Source organism: Macaca thibetana, chromosome 2 (assembly GCF_024542745.1).
Source record: "Macaca thibetana thibetana isolate TM-01 chromosome 2, ASM2454274v1, whole genome shotgun sequence".
Taxonomy (NCBI): domain Eukaryota; kingdom Metazoa; phylum Chordata; class Mammalia; order Primates; family Cercopithecidae; genus Macaca; species Macaca thibetana.
Window position 1 is genome coordinate 34,407,243 of NC_065579.1, and position 17,532 is coordinate 34,424,774.

At 38.1% G+C, this 17,532-nt stretch overlaps 1 protein-coding gene across 3 annotated transcripts in view; it reads right to left on the reverse strand.

Annotated features, from left to right (window-relative positions):
* The window catches only part of CPNE4 (copine 4), a 505,143-nt gene that overhangs the window by 155,327 nt on the left and 332,284 nt on the right, over window positions 1-17,532 (reverse strand). For all 3 annotated transcript variants that reach the window (XM_050777959.1, XM_050777962.1, XM_050777971.1), the window contains exons 4-5: window positions 12,030-12,101; window positions 8,973-9,047 (exon numbers count right to left, since the gene is read on the reverse strand). In XM_050777959.1, coding sequence (XP_050633916.1) covers window positions 8,973-9,047; window positions 12,030-12,101 — 147 coding nt within the window. The remainder of the gene's footprint in view (window positions 1-8,972; window positions 9,048-12,029; window positions 12,102-17,532) is intronic.

A 17,532-nucleotide genomic window follows, 5' to 3' on the forward strand; every position in this document is an offset into this window, starting at 1 on the left:
TCACCAGGTAATTTTTTTCCAGAAATCTAGACTTTAGCAAAGTAGAATTAAATCCATATTTGCCTTAAAAGTCATTTATTATTCCTAAAAGTTGAGCAAGCCAGAGTCAAACTCATTATTTTCCTTCATTTGGTCTCTACTTCTAAATTTTTCCTTACTATCAATGTCTTTACCAGTCATCCTAGTCTTCAGCTCAGCAAAACGTTTGTAGGACATATACTGATCACAGAGTTTTGTGCTTGATGTTGAGATATAAGGACAGATAGAACCTGATCTCTGTCTTCCAAAGTACCATCTAGGTTGCTGGTAAGAAAAGTATACAAATAAATATAACCCACAGCTAGGTATAAATGAGTAAATGAGCGAATGAATTAATGAATGAAGGTACAAGGAGTATTGAGGGAAGGGAGGGAAGTTGATGAATTTTTAACAGACATAGAGGAGGATACCCCAAGTAATTTAATGAGACTATAGCCTAAGGAAGCATAGGGGAGGAATTGGAGACAATTCTGGCAAAGTTGGCCCCATGAAGTGAAGGGCCTTATATGCTCATGCGAAGTCTTTGCACTGGCCTGGAGAGGCAGCGGGAATTATTGAAGGATTTTGAGTGGAAAAGTAATATAGTTGGCTCTGCAGTGAAGAATGTCAGTCTAGAAACTTTGTAGGATATCTTAGAAAGAGGAGATGAGAAGTGTAAATAAGTATCTTCCCCTGTGTTTTCCTTCCCATGCAGCCAGGAACCAAACACCATGCTCCACAACACCCAGAGTCTGGAACATCCCCTACTACTCTATTTCTGAAGGTATCAGATTGCCACAGCCTTCATCTTGTCAAAATGGTGGTTTTTGTCATAATCTTGCCCTTCAAACATTGCCTCTCCCCCGAAATGGCCCATTTCTCTCTCAGACGCACTTCTAGCTGATTCCCACCTCTATGCATTTACTTAAGACGTTTGTCCTTAGGCTGGTTTCTGTTTCTACATGCATCTTAAAAAATCAAAACCTCCCCCTCTTCTCCCTCTCCCTATGGATGTGGGCTACAGTAGCTTGTTCCTATGTGCCCCTGGGCTCCTCTTGTAGCTTCATGCTTTGCCTCTTTAAATAGATCGTTGGTCCCTCGGGGGATGTTTTTATGATTCATACTTTAAAACTGCTAACCACAATGTAAGAACTTTCTTATTTTTCCCTCTTTACTGTTAATTTAAAACTTTTGTTACCATCACTTTTATTTAAAAATGAAAAATATAGAAAACAGATGACAAAAATAAAAAGAAGGAAAAAAGAACCCATAATTGAACCCATAATTCCATAACCATCAATAGAATTTTGGCAAGTCTGTTTCTAGACTCTTCATAGACTTTTCTTTCTTTCTTTTAAAAAAATTTGCAAGCATGATCTATATACAACTTAGTTCCCTATTTCTTTTGCTTGTTGTATGTTTATTTTACATGTTATATATTACAATGCTTTTTCTATTGTATTTCACATTCTTTTTAAATACCATGAATGAATTAGGCACGAAGTTATTGTCAGGAGGGCATACTAAAAAGTCAATGAAAGAAAGGTCAGGTACGGCCTCTGTCTTCAGGTAGCTGAAAATCTATATGCAGCATACTGGCTTTAGCACTGCTTTCAAATCTCAACTCTACCACATATAATCTGAATAACTGTGGACAAAATATTTAATTTCTCCAAGGCTTAGTTTGCCATTCATAATGGAAGGAGTATCACCCTTTGCCTGATAGTGACGTAGGAGAATTAGAGGAGCTGGTGCATGGCAAGTGTTGAGTCCAGTGCCTGGTACATGGTGAGGACTGAAAAAATGTTAGCTGCAAAAATCCCCAACAAAATAGTAGCAACCCAAATCCAGTGGCACAACAAAATTTAAGCTATTACAATCAAGTATGCTTTATTCCTGGGAAGCAAGGTTGGTTCAACATACACATATCAAAAACCATATGATCATTTCAATAGATGTAGAAAAAAGGTTTTGAGAAAATCCAAATCCCTTCATGATAAAAACCCTCAACAAACTAGGCAGCGAAGGAACATACCTGAAAATAATAAGAGCCATCTATGACAAACCCACAGCCAACATCATACTGAATGGGCAAAAGCTGGAAGCATTCTGCTTAAGAGCAGAAACAAGACAAACATGTCGACTCTCACCATTCCTGTTCAATATAGTACTAAAAGTCCTCACCAGAGCACTCGGGCATGAGAAAGAAATAAAAGACATCCAAATAGAAAAAGAAGCCAAACTGTCTGTCTTTGTTGATGATATAATTCTATATCTAGAAAACCGTAAAGACTATGGCGAAAGACTCCTAGAACTGATATTCAGCAAAGTTTCAGAATACAAAGTCAATGTGCAAAAATCAGTAGCATTTCTAGGCAAAGTGAGAGCTCCATCAAGAACACAATCCCATTTATAATAGCTAGAAAAAATGAAATGCCTACGAATACATCTAACCAAAGAGGTAAAAGATCTCTACAAGGAGAACTACAAAACACTGGTGAAAGAAATCATAGATGACACAAACAAATGGAAAAACATTCCATGCTTATGAATCAGAAGAATCAATATTGTTAAAATGGCCATACTGCCAAAAGCAATCTATAGATTCAATGCTACTTTTATCAAACTATAAACATAGTTTTTCACAGAATTAGAAAAAGCTATTGTAAAATTCATATAGAACAAGAAAAAGCCTGAATCACCAAAGTATTCCTAAGCAAAAAGAACAGCCAGAGGCATCACATTACCCAACTTCAAACTATACTATAAGGCTACAATAACCAAAGAAGCATGGTACCGGGACAAAAACAGACACATAAGACCAGTGGAACAGGATAATCCAGAAAAAAAGCCACATACCTACAGCCATCTCTTCTTTGACAAAGTTGACAAAAATAAGAAATGAAGAAAGGACTCCCTATTCAATAAATAATGCTGGGATAACTGGCTAGCAATATGCAGAAGAATGAAACTGGACCCTTACATTTCACCATATACAAAAATTAATTCAAGATTGAATAAAGCTTTAAACGTAAGACCTCAAATTATATAAATCCTAGAAGAGAACATATGAAATATCATTCTGGATGTTGGCCTTGGCAAAGAATTTATGTAAGTCCTCAAAAGCAACAAAAACAAATTGCAACAAAAAATATTGACAAGTGGGACCTAATTAAACGAAAGAGCCTCTGCACAGTTAGAAAAAAAGCTATTAACAGAGTAACAAGTGGTCAATAGAGTGGGAGAAAATATTATCAAACTATTCCTCTGGCAAAGATCTAATATTCAGAATCTATAAGGAACTTAAACAATTCAATAATCAAAAATAAACAAATAAAGAACCCTGTTAAAAATTGGGCAAAGGACATGAGCAGACACTTCTCAAAAGACAACCTGCAAGTGGTCAACATACATATGAAAAAATGCCCAATGTCACTGATTGTGACAGAAATGCCAATCAAAACCACAATGAGATACCATCTCACACCAGTCAGAATACCTATTACTAAAACTTTAAAAAATAACAGATATTGGTGAGGCTATGGGGAAAAGGAAACACTTATATACTGTTTGTGGGAACGTAAATTAGTTCAGTCACTGTGGAAAGCAGTTTGGAGATTTCTTAAAGAACTTAAAACAGAACTACCATTCAACTCAGCCATCCTATTACTGGTATATACCCAAAGGAAAAGAAATCATTTTGCCAAAAAGACACATGCACTTGTATGTTCATCAAAGCACTATTCATAATAGCAAAGGCATATCATCAATCTAGGTGCCAATCAACAGTGAATTGAATAAAGAAAATTTGGCACTTATATACCATAGAATACTACACAGCCATAAAACAAAATAATGTTTTCTGTAACACACTGGATGCAGCTGAAGGCCATTATCCTAAGGGAATTAGCACAGCAACAGAAAATCAAATACCACATGTTCTCACTTCTGAGAGCTAAACATTGGGTACACATGGACATAAAGATGGGAACAGTGGACAATGGTGACTACTGGAGCAGTGAGAGAGGGAAGGGAGCAAGGGCTGAAAAACTACCTATTGGGTCCTATGCTTACTACCTGGGTAATGAGAACAATTATACTCCAAACCTCAGTGTCATGCAATATACTCATGTAACAAACCTGCACCTGTAGCCCCTGAATCTGAAATGAAAGTTGAAATATTAAAAAAAGTTGGCTGCTATGATGATTATCAATAGAAGAAAAAAATTCATGAAGGCATTTTGTAAAAAACTATACAAATATCAGAGATGATTACTATTAAGAAGGCATCTGATTCATGGAAATGAAATAATTCATACGCTCCTCAAAATCTCAAGTGTACATTCAGAAATTCACAGCTTCAAAACAACAATTCTGGGTCTAATTGTGTGGTCACTTTAACTTGGAATTTTCAGCTTTTTAAACTTGATTATTAGCACTAAGATGGCCATTGGGACAGTTCAGTTCAATAAAGATGAATGAATTGACTGTTTTACTGAAGTTGTGCTGTGGTAAATTTCTTTAATAACACAGAGACCATATTATTCTGCTTTTTTAGTTCAATATAAAAGAAATTTAGCTAAGTGACAGGGTGATAGGCAATTAGGAATCAGTGCATATCCATGACAGTGATCTTGAAAATGAAATATTGGACCTAGAATAAATTATCTGAAAGATGCAGGCATATCCAGGCTGTATAGCTTACTAATTTTGTGACTCTGGGAAATGTCTGATCTGAGTATGCTTTATCTGTAAAATGGAAATAAAGATACTAACTTTTGGGAATATGCTTATGAGTTTTGGAGATAATGTAAGTTAGACACCTGATACTTGGTGCACAATAGATGCTCAATAATTATAATTTTCTATCATTAATGCAGAACAGATTACAGTTTCAAGCAGGCATACTTAAACATAGTAAAATCACATCACAGCAGGTAGAGATTTTACATTGTTTTAGAGTGGGGGTCAGCAAACTATGGCACATGAGCCAAATCCAGCTTTGTTTTTGTGAATAAAGTTTTATTGGAACACTGCCACACTCATTCATTTTTGTATTGTCTATGGTTGTTTTCATGCTTCAAAGGCAGAGTTGAGTAGTGGGGACAGAGATCATGTGTCCTGCAAAACCTAAAATATTTATCATCTAGCCCTTTATTAAAAAGTCTGCCAACCTCTACTTTAGAGACAGATTTGTTTACTTATATTGCACCCCATCAAACTAGCGTCACGGGAACACGGAAAATGCAGTCTATAATGATTACTACCACATATGTGGAGACCACCAGGGTGGGAATTAGTTCCAATGCACCAATATGAGTACTTTCTCGAGAATGGGAAGAGAACGAATCCTTTGTCAGCTGGAATGTTCTAAAGTGATTATTACATTTCTGCCTCTACTTACTTGTTAGATTAATTGCCAACTAGTTGCTAATGTAACAAATGTGCTTTATGAGTAAGAAAGTCCCTTTCTCTACTAAGTGAATTGCATTAACATTAGATAAATAAGTTATTTATCACAAACCTAAGCTATTTTATGTACTCGCTCTCATTGAAGAGTGAGGAGGTGATTGCTAGTCTGTTGAAAACAAGTTAAAAATGGCTATTTCTGTCAAAAAGAAAGGTGCATTTCTCTGTCACTGTGGTTTGCAAAAGTACTTAGTGCTTTTCCATATACCCTATAACAGGGGTTCTCAAACTTCTGGTCTTAAGACCCCTTTACATTCTTAAAAATTATTGGGGATCCCAAAGAGCTTTTGTTTTGTTGTATGTATTAATATTTGCCATATTATAAAGCTGTTAAATTGTTAAAATATTTGTTACATTGTTTAAAAAATAAGAAAATAAACCTACTACATCATAACAAAAATAGTATTTTAATGGAAATAATTATTATAATTATGTTTTCCAAACTTAAAAAATAGTGAGAATGGTATTAGTTTACATTTTTGCAAACCAATTTAATGATTAGCTTAATAGAATGCAGCAGAATCCTCATATTTATGCTGTTGTGATATTAGGCATCATGTAGCCTCTGGAAAACTCCACTTTACATGTATGAGAGAATGAGAGTGAATAAATAAAATTATGTCTTAGCATTATTATGAAAATGTCATTGACTTCATGGGTTCCCCTGCAAAGGTATTGGGACCATGCATCTTACTTGGAGGACTGCTGCCTGACCTCCCCTCTTACCTCCCCTCTTCCTGGCTTCCTGCTTCCCTGAAACACATGAAAACATTTCCAAGTCTTCCATATTCTGAGACCAAACACCTATTATTCATTAACTCTCTGCTCCAAAAGACTTCGATTTTGTCAGGCAATCTGATTGAGTCCCTCTGTTGCACTGATTTTTGTGTGTGTGTGCCTATGTGGCTTTCAGTAAGTCATATCACATCTCTGAACCTCAGATTTTTCACCTATAAAATAAGGCAGTTGGATTAGACAGTGGCTTTCTACCTAAAGTATGTGGACTCCTGGGGGCTACCAGGGTTACTGCCAAGAGACTGGAGATCCAGGCATCCTACAACCACTGTCTGAATTGGATATAGCATATTTTTCCTATATATTCATACTTCAGTTTTTAAATGTATGTAGAAACTAGTTACTTTCATGATATTCATTAACACAATAAAAAATTAGGAGCATTATTTATTTTATAGTGACTTTTAGTCATACAATAAGTTTAGCTAGATACAGTAAGTTTTAACTGCTAACATGTAGGTAGTTATAAAATTGTTTAACGCTAAAAGCTAGAAAAGGGTCCTCCTTGAGAGCATCTGGGAACTATTTTTCCAGCTGTGACATGAAATAATTGTATTATTTTATTCTATTTCTATCATAAAAATTTTGTGATAGATTGCATTTTGTAAACATGACCACCGCAAGTTCATAGTCCACATGCTTTTTCTACAGTATGATTTTGCCACTGCCCTAACACAATGTGGAGTCCTAGAATCTGGACTGGCCTCATGACTCGCTTGCAACCAAAAGAATGCAGCAGAAGTGAATGACGCATGACTTCCAAGGTCAGGAAGGGGTAAGAAAAGGCTATGGAGTGTCTCCCTTATTCTCTTGAGATGCTCTTTCTGGAAGAAGCCAGATACTCTAAAGGAAGTGTGACTACTCCAGGACCACCATGTGGGCACTCTGGTAGACTGTTCGAGCTAAGCCCAGCCATTCAGCCATCTCATGTGCCAGGCATGTGAGTAGAGCTAGTGTAGACCCTCCAGACAAGCTCATCCACCAGCCGAGTACCACTGATTGGCTTGCATCAACATCACAGACAGCAGAACTGCTCAATTGAACCCTGATTGAATTTCTGACCCTCAAAATCATTAGCTATAATGGAATAGTTCTTCATTTAGGTTGCTAGATTTGAGGTGGTTTACCGTGCAGCAGTAGAAAACCAGAGCAGTAGTATTGTGTCTTTGGGTAAATCATCATACCTTGCTGAGCCCTCATTTCCTGAAGAGGTTGTGTGAAATGATCTTTATGGTATCATCTTACTCCTCCATTTTACAACTTTGCCCTCTTTCCATCTGAGACGACCATTTACCTTGAGTCCAAACTGGAGCAAAGGCCTCTGATTTGTTCTCTGAATTACTAAGGATCTGGACAAGATACAGCCACATTATGAAGGAACTAGGGTCTCCAGCACTGGGGCAATGAGGCTCAGCAATGACCAGGGCCCTGGACAATCAGTACGGCCAATGGTGGGAATAGCCATTTAGAGCCATTTTAAGTGCTGCGGGTGGCTCTTTCAGTTCTATGAGCAAGTGTTCATTTGACTAAAGGGAAACTGCTCAAACACTTCAAACCCAACTGGTCCAACAAACCTCCAAACCCCTTTTACTTTAACATAAATCAGACGACAAATTAGAGGCACTCAAGAGCCTACTAAATGTAGAGAAACCATTATAAGCCATTAAGCAGGTAACTTAAAACTGCTATACACTGAGCCAATGGCTTATAATAGCACCAGGGAAGATACTACAAAGTTTTGTGAGTTCTTCTGAAATCTGGGGAGATGATGAAGGAGAAGGAGCATAACAGTTGTGAAAAGGTGAAGTTAAAAGCTTGCTCCCAACTGACATCAATACACACTGCAGTTCCCAGCACCTAGTTCATGCTAATGTTAAAAATGTAACAGTCTGTGATGGTTTCACATAAGCTACTCAAGACACTTTTAAAATCCAAATATAATTAGTTTATAAAGATAAAGTATTTCCTGATGTCCCCAGGTAGAATAAGTTGGCCTTACCAGGACACACTATTATATATCACTTATCACATTCTATTATGGATATAGTATTACTATACCATTTGTTTTTTAGATGTATGTTTTACTTCAGTGATGAATTCCAGGTTGCAGATGTGAGAGTGGAATGCCTATTTTTGATATATCTTTTTTTCCCACCACCTCATGCATAACAAGCACCCAAAAAAGGTTAGGAAAATGAATGATGAATGAGTGAACAAATTAACAAATAAAAGAGTGAATGAGTGAATGCATAAATGGGCTGAGTATTAATACCCAATAAATAGGAATTGTACAAATGAATAAATGTGATACCACATGAAAAGCTCTTAAACCTGTACTTGGCAAACACAGGTGCTTAATAAATGTCATTTTTCTCCCATTTTGCATCTTCTCCTCTCCCTTAGAACGTCCCTAGAAATGGGGTTAAATCATATTTACCTGTGCACATCTCACCTGTGGCATTTGGAAAGTCTTAGTGTCATAGAATTGTCCTGTTTTAATTATAGTCCCTTCCCCTTCTCATAAATCGCTTCTTAATGTGGGGGAAACCTTACTTTGTAGACCTCTCTGCATTTTTGGATCTGTTTGATAATGTGGGTGGAAAGGGAAAAATAGCTGCAGGGAGAAATCTGATTAAACTGTGTGCTAGCTTTATTACTTCCTTCAATAAGGCTAATGCCAAACACTTTACCTTGTCATCCAATTTCCGTGCATTGAATGCAAGCTCAACGTAGTCGTCATTGCCAGACAATTCTTCAGCAATCACCTAAAGGAAAAAAGCACACATCAGCTGCAGTAGAGGGTGAACTCCTTAGCTCCAGAACCCATGAGCAAATTTAGTTCCTGTTTGGTTCAAAACTCAACAAAGACAAATGTTGGGCAAGGAGTTTTTCCACAGCCCTAGTGTCTATAGCACAGCAATTCTAGGCATTCAACGGAACTCCCTGGAATGGACTATGGTGAATAACTAGACACCATTTATGCTGAGCATGAGAACATAAGAGGTGGGACCCAAGCTGGAGGAAGAAATAGAAGAGCAGTTTGGAAGAGTTTCTTTCTTTGAAAGTCACATGGCATTGGATAGTATTTCTATAACTAACTACAATGTCTCCCTTTGGTAAATTATCGAGAAGGATAAACAGCAATATTTCTTTACTGTTTTGAGTGAGACCAACAAGAAATGGTGGAATAAACTAGTTTCCATGTCAAATTTTTCTAATTCTTATTTTTCAGAAGACCGTCCCTGGGTTTTCTGAGATGAAGATGTGTGTATATGTAAAGATCTAAGCCCTAACACCCAAGTACAGACCATTCCTGACACAGATTTTTGCATAGGTGAAGAAATTATTGTCCAAAAGGCTTTCTCACAACAGGTCATTTTCCAGTACTTAATAGTTAGTGACTCTCAACAAAGCCTTGGAGCAGAAATCGGTGGAGAAAGTTAGGAGAAAAAAAATGACAGCAAAAACAACAAAAATCTAGAAGCCAGTCAAGTTGCAGACAAGTTAAAACCTTTATAAATAATGCTAGGATTTACCATGTATTCTGTGGCCACAGCACATGGATACACTTATCAAATTGCTTATGTCAAGATACTATTAATTCAATTTTACCTCTTTTCTATCTGGGCTCAACAATTCCATTATGAGTTGGGTCCATATGCTCTCAATAGGCACTGGTAGTATTCCAAATATTTTGGAAAGTTTAAGTTATTTACACTTAATCTTAAAGCTAAGATGGCTGCCTTAAGACAGATAGACCCAAAAATGTATGAACAACTGAGAGTAGATAACGTGAGTCCAGGCATATAGAAAAAATTCCAGAACTGGTTGATAACCCAATAACTATCATATTTGTATTTTTCATTTGGTCCTCTTTTGCCCCTTACCACCTTAACGCCTCTTATATTTCATTTGATTACTGACCCTTAAGTATTTTGTGGTCACAGACACCTTTGGAGAACTGATGAAAGTTGTGATTTTCCCCAACTGCATAGACCTAGAAAATTTCATGTACCTTTTCAAGTGTTTTCTAGAAGCTACTAAAGCCAATGTTTTGATCTAAAGACCCAAAGTTGAGGAGTATTTAAATACTTAAAATTAAGAAAAAGATCAAACTTTTCTGGGATGTGTGGAGAAAGAAAATCTCAGGATATCTCAGAGAAAATATGGCAAGATGAGATTTTGTTCTTTTGAGAAAGAACCATAGCAAATTCATACCTGGATCTACTGGGTTTGTGGGCTTTGGGAGTGAACCCGTGGGTCCACGGCTTTTCAGAGCACCATCAGTGTCTTCAAAGAACACTTTGATTCAGGATTGAAGATGGCAGTCAAGAAAAAGTTTTAACACGACAGTGTCATTTAAAATATTCAAGTGATAAACTAAGGTAAGTTCTTGTGAGAATGGCCACGACTTTCACTGATAGCTCTTTTGAATTTTTTCCTGTGCTTAAAAAAAAAAAAAAAAAAAATTCAGGGCTGGGTGTGGTGGCTCATATCTGTAATCCCAGCACTTTGGGAAGCCAAGGCAGGTGGATCACAAGGTCAGGAGTTGGAGATCAGCCTGGCCAACATAGTGAAACCCCATCTCTACTAAAACTACAAAAATTAGCTGGGTGTGGTGGCAGGTGCCTGTAATCCCAGCTATTTGGGAGGCTGAGGCAGGAGAATCATTTGAACCCGGGAGGTGGAGGTTGTAGTGAGCCAAGATTGTGCCATTGCACTCCAGCCTGGGTGACAGGGCGAGACACCATCTCAAAAAAAAAATTGGTTTCTCTCTACTTAAAAAGGAATGTTCAAAAGAACTCAAGAGGTTTGCTTCCTGGCCATTTGCCTCTCTAGAAATTCAGAATTTCCTTGTAGTTTTTTCTACCTTGTTTCTTTTGCTTGTCTTTGTTTGTTTGTTTGTTTGTTTGTGTTTTGCTCCATACATCCAAATGGTTGGACCACATTCTCTACCTTTTTCAAGGTCTCTAACAGAAGATGTCAAAGTTTCCAATACCAGGCATTCCATTTGAAAATGCAAGCTCTTATTTAGAAATACGTCTCGCATTACCCGATAGAACATTCTGCAATTATAGAAATGTTTTATATTCTACACTGTCCCATATGGTAGCTGCTAACCACTTGTAACTATTGAGTACTGGATATGTGGCCAGTGTGATTAAGGAACTGAATATTTACTTTAATTTTAAATAGTTTTATTAAAATTTAAATAACCACATGTGGCTAGTGGCTACTGAATCACACAGTAAACCTCCAAACTATTATATCAAAGAGGAGTGTTAAATGCTGAGCTCTTTGTTTCTTAGGCAACAAACCAAACCTTGAAGAAAATGCTATCAAAGCAAAATTTGAATTCTCAAAAGAAATGAGAGACAAGGACAGGTAGCTTTGGAGCTTTGATGGTGTGAAAATGCTAAACAATTCCATAATCTCACTGTGCTCAAAAACGACATCTTTCTCCTCCACTAAAATCTATCTTGCAATTGCAGAAGTGCTTACTAGAATTAAATAACCTTACTTTCAAATGCCTTTCCTTATTTATTTTTCCTAGAGTTAGAAGGATCAAAATTGTATTGTCAGAAAACAGAAAGAAAGAAAAATAAGGGAGTGATTTCAATAGTTCAGTAGCTGTGGCGCCAACTCCCAGTGTCAGAAAGTCTGCTTCCCAAGTGTCCGGTTTTGGCTGGCCAGTCCGCCCAGGCTCTCCACTCGGGCAGACAGCTGCTTAGGGAGGGCTTGCTTACCGTGATGGACGATTTCCCTGCTGTGTTCCCATGCTTCAGCAAGGATTTGGATAGCTTTCTCTGGGAAACAATCTGCACAAACGGAAACAAAAGGTAGAGATACTAGTCATTTAACTGCAGATCTATTTAAAAAATTTTTTTTTACAAAACTCTGCATTCACATTCATGTCAATTTATATTTCAAGGTTTGTCAGTGAGCCTCTCCTAATATAGGTTATTCCCTTTTCTCTTTCTTCTTATGGTTTGTGATATGAGAGAGTTAGTGAGTGAAGAATAATTACAGATAATGCAGTCAATTGGGAGGTGGCTTAATTGTTGATGAAGGATTTACATTAAAATTAGACAACTTTGAACATGTATGTTGAGACAAAGCAGATGAAGTTTCAAAATGATCTCAAATATATCATTAAGCCTCCAGGCAAAGTGGGAGATGGGGTGCAGGGAGGGAAAGGAACTAAAGGGCTAAGTATAACCTCTAGAGTTCTAGTTTTAATATATTCATTAGGAAGCCATAAAGTAAGTCATCAGAAAACTGATGCTCAAACAAGCTAATAGGAGTAATTGGGGTTCTCTTCATGATTCAATGCCAATGCACCTGTGCAATGACAACTAAAATCATCGTCATATTGAAAGCTATTCCTAGCAGAACTTGCCCCATTCTGTTTTTCCTCTTTCTTCCTTTTTTGAAAGAGAAGTTTGACAAGGCATTGAAGCGATGATTGTTTGGCAACCCATGATTCTCAAAGAAGAAAAGGGTGAAAAGAACCAAGTTAAAGCTACACTTATGCTTACAGGGAACAACATCATCCATTGTGGCTGGAAGCTTCTATTTAACATGGTCCACAATGATCCTAGCTTTGTAATATTCATGGTATTGTGTAATATTCTCTCCTCAAGTGTGGGATGGACCCAGTGGACTTGCTTCTAAAAAATAGAATATACAAAAGTGATGGGATATCACTTCTGAGAATAGGTTACAAAATGACTGTGATTTCTTATCTCTTATATCTTATATGAGATGATATCTTATATCTTACCACTATCTCTCATTCTTTCTCTCTCTCAGAGCCTTTACTCTGGAGGAAGCTAGCTGACAGATTGTCAGTAGCCCTATAGGCAGACCCATGTAGCAAGAAACTGAAGTTTCTGGCTAAGAGCCAGGAGCATAAACCTGCAAGAAGATTCTCCTCTAAGTTGAGCCTTGAGATAACTGCACCTTGAATGCAGCTTCATGAGAGACGCTTGCATTTGGCACTAGTGGAGACTTGGTGTTTTCATTGCTGTCACACAGAGACAAAAATATATGAAGAGGACCCAGAAAAGCTGTACCCTGATCCCTGACATACAGCAACTGAGATAATAAATGTTTGGGTTTTTAAGCTCTCAAGTTTTGAAGTAATTTTTTATCAGCAGAGCAATGATACTGTACATATATTATTCACACAAAGACAGGAAAGGAGATCACCATGAAAGGCCAGGAGGTAAACTCATTCTTTGAAATCTTCATATATTTTTGTCTCTGTGTTACAGCAATGAAAATACCAAGTCACTACTAGTGCCAAATGCAAGAAGTCCAGAGAACTTCCCTAGGACAAGCAGATTTAAGGATCTTGATGTTCAGTCTGCTATAATCTGAAGAGAAAATATTTCTGTAAAAATGTCACCTGGTGATGACGATGATCATGATCATGATTGTGATGATGATGACAACAATGATAGCAATGTAGCAACGGAAACTCCCACTTAAAAAGTACATATTATCTTGCAGATGCTTTATTCATTCTACAAATATTGATTTGGCCCCCACTGTATGCTAGACTTGGTGGTAGGCACTAAGAATAGGGTGGTAAGTAAAATCGGACGCAATGTCTAACCTCATGGAGTTCAGTTTCTCTGCAGGTTTTTTTCCAGCAAGGGAAGTGGGGAAGACACATGTGTAAATGACAAAACAAGGGTCATCTGTAAGCAGTAGCCAGGTCAACATCTGACTAAAGAAAGGCAACATATCCCATTTCCCAAACAAATCTGGTCTCAGAAATACTAATGTCCATTGTCATTGTGTTTCATCCACGTTGGTCACCTACTCCCCTGACGTCAGGAGACCCCAACAACCATCTCAGCACTATAATAGCCCACTCATTGCATTAGCAGGTGTGGGTAGACCATTTTTTACAGACAGTATCTCACAAGATTCACATTATCTTTATTCAAGGAAGAGTAAAGGAAACTTATCCCAAGAGAACCTGGATGGCCATAGTTCTCTCTCCTCATTCTTAACTTATCTAGAAATACCAATGTTTCCATTTGCAGGGGATGAAGAAAATGCTACTACATGCCAGCTTTTGCCTTTTGCAAATGCTAAGAAGATAAGCAATTTCCCAGGAAATATCCCTTCTTAGGAAATGGGCATTTGAGTATAACAAGTGGTTAACTGAAAAAGAAAAAAAAGAAAAAGAACTTGTTTTACAGCCTCGAGGTTTCTGTCTCAGCTCCAAGGAATGAGTAATAATCAGGGTTTCAAATTTTTCATTGGAATAATGGTGGTCAAGCAATGAGTTTCCATTGATGTTGCCATTCTCAGGACAGTTGGGCAAAAATAGCAGGGAAGCCCAGCTGCAGCAGTGACCTGTAGAGGAAAGCCTATTTGTTGCAAATCCCACTTATCATGTATACTTTGTTGCAGCTGTAGCAACTGCACCCAGCTCAAAAACGCTTTAGGTCTTGACAGAAGATGAGAAAGTCAGACTCACAAGGACGCTCACCCTGGCTTCAGCTGACATTTGAGGCCAACAAATAGCAAATTGTGCCTGACATCAAGGTTAAAAGGGATGCATCTGTCAAAAGTTCCTTAATTTGATTCTTTACACCCTATGATGGGGTCACAGCTGCAAACCTTGGTATTCAACAAAGGGTGACGTGTAGAGGGAGGAAATAGAAGTTGAAATACTCTTTTTAGCAAGGTTGGACCAGAGAGACCTTAGTACCATTAGGCTTCTTATCTGCATCCACACATGGATCTGGGAAGAAGTGCTTCTTCTCTAATAGAGTGGACAATGCCTTCTAACAGCATGGGTCTTCAATTTTAGAAAAATGCAGTTTCATTAAGTGAATGGGAACAAAGCAAGGAGAATAAAAAACTGGTATTTCAACAAGTTTATATTCAGCTGAACTTTATTCCAAAGTCTTTCAAAACAGTCATTTTGGGAACTAGATGGTCATTTTTCATGAGGCTGCTTTTATTGAAAATATTTTCAGAATTATTTTTTGATATTCTTTAAAATAGTTACAATGACAAATATTTATTGAATACTTTCTAGGTAGCAGTTACTGTTCACAGGCTACAATGGTGAAGAGAAACAGATTAAAAACATCTTACAATGTAGTGAAATCTCTACTAGCCTTAATTTGAGAGCCCCAAAACATGCATTACACAACTTTTATTCCTTAAAAGGTAAATACATATTATATGAAAAAGTGTTTGTGTAAATAAGTTTGGAAATTATAGGATTATACAAAGTTGAACATTTCAACTACAGACTTCAGCAGAGCTTTAGTTGTGAATCCCATGAAACAAGCACTCTTACACTTGTTTGGCCCTAGAATTCTTTGGTACAGGAGTCTCTCTAGTGTTTTGCAAACTACTAGTACAATTACTAGGACCAATCATTACAGAGAACTAAGGTTTCCTGGTCTCACTGTATAGCAGGCAAGGTAAACCTGCCCAGAACTGCCCAGGCCTCCCTCTTGCAGAGCTTGTAGGACTTCCAACAGCCAATTCAGGCATCTCTTTGCCTGAAAGTTTCCTCTGGTATCCATGGCTACCATCCACAAGCACAGCAAGATGGAAGTGGGGAGGTAGGCATCCCTTGGGAGCAGATCTCAACCAGCGACTGATGGTTCATTGGTACATAAATATCTCGGCTCTTTTCCCTCAGTAGTGAGGGCTGACACTGGGTGTTTGTTCAACATGGGTGCCTGACTTGTCCCAGTGAAATGAAGCTCCAGTTTCTCCCAGTGGTGATTTGTTAGCTAATGCACTCTTTATTTTATTGACTGTTTTCTCTTTGCTATCTCATTTCTCTTTTTCTCTCCTGCTGTTTCCTTCACCTCACGAATAATCTACTTAGCCTCCAATGCTTGACAATGTCTGGAGGAACACAACCAAGACACTTATTCTGTGACAGATGATATGTGGAACACTTAATGCTAATTAGATGAATTCATTTCTTGTCATTTAATGATCAAACTCTTTCTTGTCTCTAAGCAATTGGGATGAAGGAATCAAGTCTTAGAGAAATCAAGGAGTTCATCTAAGGTCAGTTAGTGTTATGGATGAAATCGTGTATCCCATATTGAAGCTGTAACCCCCAGAGTCACTGTATTTGGAGATAAAACCTTTAAGGAGATAATTAAGGTCAAATGAGGTCATAAGGATAGGGCCCCAATCTGATAGGACTGGTGTCCTTATAAGAAGAGACACTGGATCATGTGCATACACGCACTCACACACATTCTCTCCCTCCCTCCCTCCCTCCCCTCCTCCCTTCCCGCCCACTTTTCCCTTCTTCCTCCACGCTTCCTCCTCACTTTCTCTTCTCTCCCTTCAATCGAAAATTTTTATTCATTTTTCAAGCTCTACATAAGAAGTTTGGAATCATTGCTGTGGTAGGAGGCCAGTGAAGTCACTTGTGGAACCAAGAAGGACTTTATCCTTGCTACTCGCATTGTGTACCACTCCCCCATCCCGTCCCCTCCAATAGCAGCAGCAAGGCTGGGGAGCTTGTTAGGAATGCAGAATCTCAGCCCCACCCCAGACCCACTGAATCCAAATCTGCATTTTAAGGAGACCCTCAGGTGCTCTGCAGGCACACTGATGTTGAGAAGCACTGAGCTAGAAAGGGAGAATTGCATGTAGAAAAACAGTTTGAATACAAAATGCTCAGATTTTTAAATATCTTTGGAAGGGCTTTTAAATTAATCTGTTCTGCTGATTTGGACTTTCATTAATAGGAAAAAGTTGTAGAAACTGAGGAAGGCACAATGCTGATGCTTTCTTGGTCACTCTGGGGAAACAAAGGGTGATGTGCATGCGTGTCTACATTTTATGCAAATTCAGTACAGTCTTCAGCTCCCCAGTGGAGACCTACAAAAGCACCACCCTAGGCAGGCTGAGTCAGAATAACAAGAGCAATAGGTATTCTATTAGTTTGGGCTTCCCATCTTAAGCTTTCTATTTCACAACGTTCTAATTACTTCAAGTGTAATTACAGGCTTTTACCCTGTCTCTGACTTCATTAGCAAGGGAAGGAATGGAGGGAGGGTTTCAGAGAGAGATTTAAGGACTGCTTGTGTATTAATTATACACCTTTGCTTCATCTCTTGGGTAATGCCTTGTCATCATTACAAATGACCCAGCTCAGTTATTAGCCAGAGGCCATCTGCCCCTCACTTCACCCCTATCTCCACTTCTCATCTCCCTCCCCCAGCCACACCAGGTGGCAGC